The sequence below is a fragment of the Eucalyptus grandis genome, chromosome 4, assembly GCF_016545825.1.
Source record: "Eucalyptus grandis isolate ANBG69807.140 chromosome 4, ASM1654582v1, whole genome shotgun sequence".
NCBI lineage: Eukaryota > Viridiplantae > Streptophyta > Magnoliopsida > Myrtales > Myrtaceae > Eucalyptus > Eucalyptus grandis.
In genome coordinates, this window is record NC_052615.1 from 31350896 (window position 1) to 31356313 (window position 5418).

Consider the following 5418-nt stretch of genomic DNA (forward strand, 5'->3'; position numbering starts at 1 on the left):
GCTCTGCTTGCAACGAGCCACTGCTCTTGGTTTGAGACATTGGTTCGCCTACCGCCCGAGTGACTCCCCTATAACTCCTGCAACGATATCGGGCTCCCATGTTTCACTGCTAGTCCGCCTTTGCTAGACCTCGCTAGACCTCCGCACGACTGAGACCAACACCCACGGTGACCCACCGCCATAGCCACTGCCCTTGAGCCATGCCGTGCCGTGCCCATTGTTGGTCCATTCTATCGATTGGATTTTTGAAAAAATTCAAATTTAGGTAGAGATTTATTTTATTTTATTAGGTAGATTTATTTTATCTTATTTTGATTTTTAATATTTTGTCTCTTATTTGAAATTTTCTCGATGCATTGTTGAAATTCCTGATGTACCGCTTCAATTTGCAACCGCACACCTAATTTTTATTCCATCTATAAGGTTTTAGATTGAATAATTAATCACGCATGAGTAAATTTGATATCTTGATCTTTAAGGCTTAAAATCAATTTATTGATTTTATTAGCGAAATAATCAAGTTTGAATTTCAATTCAAATATGGATAACATTTCTGATGACTATGGATGATTTGGTGTTTATCTTTTAATTATTTTGTTTATCCTGAAAATACAAAAAAAAAAAATTGCATTTGCATCCCATGTAGATTAGAATTGATTGCATGATAGGTTAGATTTTGTTTTTTTAAAATGCGTGTTTAGAAGGTATTTAAAATAGATAACATTTCACTTTAGTTAGATTTTTATTTTTAGTGATTTTAATTATGAATTTTCATAAAAAAAAAAAAATCATGCGCATGTCATGTAGGATTAGGTTCATGAAATGCCCGTTATCTAGTGATTGTTGCTAGGTTCATTTAGTTAGAAATTGATCGTCATTAGAATTAGGTTATTTGGTTAATTTAGATTACACATTTAATTGTTGGATTTCTTTAATTTCAAATTTCATGGAAAATACAAATTTTTAGAATAAATCCATTTCATGTTTTAGTACAAACTACATTTTATTTATGTCATATAGTTAGGTCATATTGTCATGTCATATCATTTCATGTTAGATTAGAAGCATTGCATTGCATATGGATTATGTTCTCATTAAATAAGTGAAAACAAAAAAAGAAATTGCGTGTTAATTAGAATTCCTATCTAGGATTGTCGATGTGAATTCTGATTTAACATTGCAGATGCTTTCGTTGTCATGAGGTAAGTTCTACATTATTTTTTATTCATTGCTTTATTTGGGTGTTAAATTAGTGGTTTGCACACCCGCATGATCAACTCATATGTTAGGGAAGTGAATTAAAATTAATTTAAGCTGTCTGTAAAATATTTTTTCGAAATAAAAATAGAAAAGTACCGAAAGGTCATTAGAAAAGTCTAGTGTAATCAAGTTCCTGTACTCAAAGTTTCTGGTTCGTAGAAGTAAAATAATTATTCAATTATTTTACTTAGGTGTCTAATCGACCTACCGTAAGTCGATTAGTGGTGACTCCCTTTTGCATGTTAAATATTTGAACCTAAGTCGCGAATTGGTATGGATTTGGGAGAGACCAAGCTAAGTTAGACTTAGTAATCCATTAGCCTAATTTTAGGTGGTGCACCCGGAATTTAGGTCATGACATTGATATAAGTGTAATATGTTTATGATTTTTTTTTTGTTATTTACTCATATTAGCATTGACAAGCAAAGAATTCAATTAAAAAAACTAATGTCGACCATTCCTTGTTGTCGGCAGCTATTGACTAGGGGTGAGGGGCGGCGGCGGACAAGTAATACAAATCAGTCCCCACTAGCGCCGGGGGGTGTCCTCCCACTAGCCTGGGGGTGGGTGGGTGTGAAGGGGGGTGGGTGGGTTGGGTTGGCGGGAGCAGGGGGCGGCTGACAAGTAATACAAATCAGTCCCCCCACTAGCCTTTAAAAAAGTCATGTGAGGAGAGTATTTCAGTCTCTCTTCTCTGCGGAGAAAGAAGCAAATCCTATCAATGACCAAGACTACTGGCATTAGATCTACTATCCACCTTTTTCAGGTAAGCATCCAAAACCCTGAAGTGCATAGATATCAGAATTAAATGAACATGTATTATCAAATCAAAGACTCGGTAATTGAACTTTTGAATGCTTGCCGTAATCTGTCCATGAGAAAGTGAGGGAACCGAGGGAAAGAGAAGATATTATTCAGGAGGACCACTACAATGGCGCTTCCTTATAATAAAAGAAACAGAAGAACAAAGAGGTAAACCTCGTTAATCATAAGCTTAGAGATATGGATTTCTTGGCCTGGATTTTTTGCCTTTGCCTTCTCTGGGGCTTGTCTCAAGCTCTCTCCTTAATTGTAAAGGGAAGCAGAAGGTCTCCCTCCAACCTCCCACCCGGTCCACCGCCTCTTCCGGTCATTGGCAACCTTCTCGAACTCGGAAACCTTCCCCACAAGTCTCTTGCCAAGCTAGCTCGCACTTATGGCCCCATAATCAAACTTCAGCTCGGCTTCGTAACCACAGTCGTGATCTCTTCCCCGACGATCGCCAAAGAAATCCTCCGAAGTCATGATGCTACCTTTGCCAATCGCACGACTCCCGATGCCATCACGGTCCATGACCACCATCAACTCGGCGTGCCTTGGATACCCGTTTCGCCTCTCTTCAGAAACCTCAGGAAGATATACAACTCACACCTTTTATCCAGTAAGAAACTTGATTCCAACCAGCATCTTCGCAGCAAGAAAGTGCAAGAGCTCGTCGCTTATGTTGGAAAATGTGCACACAATGGCGACGTTGTTAATATTGGTGAGGCAGCTTTTATGACTACTCTTAACTCTTTGTCTAACACAGTTTTCTCTTTGGACATGACGGACCCTTCAACTTCTGCCGGCGAGTTGAAGGAGGTCATGTGGCAAATCGTGGCCTCGGTTGGAAAGCCTAACATTGCAGATTACTTTCCTGTGCTCAAGAAGATTGACCCACAGGGTTTGAAGCGGCGCACTGAGTTGTCTTTCAGTAAGATGTTTGATATCTTCGATGGGTTGATAAAGCAAAGGTTGCAGCTGAGAACGCAGCCTGGTGCCACCGCATGCAACGATATTTTGGATGCTATTCTAGATGTCGTGGAAGATAAGAGCGAGGACCTGGACATCTCTCTAGTCAAGCATTTGTTTCTGGTAATCTGTTCTGACATTTGATTAGTCAAACGATCTTTGATTTGCATATGTCATCACTATAGAACTATAGCAAAACCCGTGCGCCACATGAATATGATCTTTAAGTGTATTTCGTGATTAGATAGTACTGAAAAGAAATCTAAAAACCATACTGAAGCAAACAGGTTGCTCTAATTTAGTTTCAGCTGTTAAGGACAATTACAAGTTTGATTTCACTTTAGTTGGAGCTTATGCTGAACTTAAGTTGGCTTCTTTTTCCCCACAAAATCATTCTCAATCAACCCTTCGTAAGTACTTATTGTGCTGTTATGTCTCTTGCCATGATGACAAAAGGACTTTTTTGTTGCCGGAAGCGAAACCACTTCGAGTACTCTAGAGTGGGCAATGGGAGAACTACTGCGGAACCCGGAGAAGCTATTAAAAGTTCAAACCGAGCTCCATCTGGTCATTGGAAAAGGCAAGCAGATCGAAGAAGTCGATATATCTCGCTTACCCTATTTGCAAGCTACCATAAAGGAAACTTTCCGAATGCACCCGCCAATTCCACTTCTTCTCCCTCGCAAAGCCGAAGCCGATACACAAGTAGGTGGTTTCACTATTCCAAAGGGTGCACAAGTGCTTATTAATGTATGGGCTATAGGAAGAGATCCTGCCTTTTGGGCCAGTCCCAATGACTTCATGCCGGAGAGATTTCTAGGATCTGACGTAGATGTCCGGGGACAAGACTTCGAGCTCATACCGTTTGGCGGCGGTAGACGGATTTGTCCGGGAATGACACTGGCCACGAGAATGTTACATCTAATGCTGGGTTCGCTCGTTAACGCATTCAATTGGAGGCTCGAAGATGGTGTCACAGTTGAGAACATGAACATGGAAGACAAGTTTGGGTTAACCGTGCAACGGGCTCAACCTGTAAAAGCAGTGGCGGTACCAGCATAACTCAAGCAAAAGTTTTATGTCATAACGCGTGATATGTGACAGTTACATAGAAAAATTGTGAGACCACTCGTCTCGACACATTTCCTCTATGTGATTGTTTCTTTGCATGAAATCCTTGATCATATGTTGAAATGAATCTATATTGTATTCCTAGTTCTATCGCCTAAATTCGGGGTTGATGTTACAATCCATTGTTCAGTAACTTGCGTAATATAAACTCTTTGCTGGTAATTTGATGAGTAAATAGAATTTGTGCATTTGTAATTGATTAGCTTTGAAATTGAGGAAGACTAGTTTGTCTCTGAAGAGATTGCAGAGTGAAAACAACTTGCAAAAGATGACAAATTGTCCCTACATCATTTTTTTTTTAATCTTCTCCATTTCTTAGAAAATGTACCAAAAAAAAAGTCATTTACGTATTACATTGATACAAATTCAATTATCAACATCTATTTTTGTCTGGAATTATCAACTTTTTAATTGGACCAATTAATTGTAAATTTTTTCACATTAATATCAATTCAGTTCATCCACCTAATTTAGATTGAAAATCGCTAACGTGAATGCGGATTGTCCTAAGTGATATGGCCGGCACTCATGTGTGCAATTATATATAATTTTAATTTTTCTGAATTTTTATTCCTTTTTTTCTTTGTTTCTTTTCTTTTTTCCTTCCTTTTTTTTGTCACACCCCGATCCTCGGGCGTGCATCCATCCCTTAACTGGTCGATTTATTTGCGAGGTCCTAGGAAGGTCGCCGACCCATTATTTTATATACGCATGTGGAAGCTTAATAAAATCCCCAAACAATCAAACAATGTAATAGAAAAGTAGGATCATATTTTTCAAACCAAGACGAGTCTTTATAGACAAACTGGTTAATTACAAACTTAGGCTGTTTACAAAATTGACAGCTTATCAAAAAGGGGACCGTCTTAACATCCACTAGTTAGACCCATTTGCCAATTCTTCAGCCTCCACCTTCCGAACTCTAGGACTTCTGGTCATCCACGATCGTCATCTAGGGACCTGAAATATTTTCCCTAAACCAGCAAGTTCTACCCCACTAAGACCTGATTAGGAAGCCAATACACTATAAGGGCTGCCTAAGCATAACACGGGTCAAAGGGCTTACCTTGGCATCAGTTCCTTTTTGCACATCAGTTTAATCAATAATATTGATAACTATAGCAATCAATCACATTCCACCAATTAGATTGACTCAGCGATCAATCGACTTAATCGATTACCGAATGAATAGCGAGTCATTCATACTCGATTCTTAGATAGTTGTGGACAATCAATTAGAAAACGAAAAAAAAAAC

General features: G+C 38.8%; 1 protein-coding gene across 1 annotated transcript; it reads left to right on the top strand.

The window, feature by feature from the left end:
- The first annotated feature begins 2254 nt into the window (after positions 1 to 2254).
- LOC104429532 (geraniol 8-hydroxylase) lies at positions 2255 to 4284 on the top strand. The gene is made up of 2 exons (XM_010042381.3): positions 2255 to 3154; positions 3488 to 4284. The coding sequence occupies exons 1-2, from the start codon at positions 2264 to 2266 to the stop codon at positions 4091 to 4093; spliced, it is 1497 nt and encodes a 498-aa protein (XP_010040683.1). The 5' UTR covers positions 2255 to 2263; the 3' UTR covers positions 4094 to 4284.
- Positions 4285 to 5418: the final 1134 nt, after the last annotated feature.

Coding starts and splice junctions, on each gene's coding strand:
- LOC104429532 (XM_010042381.3), top strand. CDS start 2,264: ATGGATTTCTTGGCCTGGATTTTTTGCCTTTGCCTTCTCTGGGGCTTG. Junction 3,155..3,487: donor TAGTCAAGCATTTGTTTCTG/GTAATCTGTTCT, acceptor TGATGACAAAAG/GACTTTTTTGTTGCCGGAAG.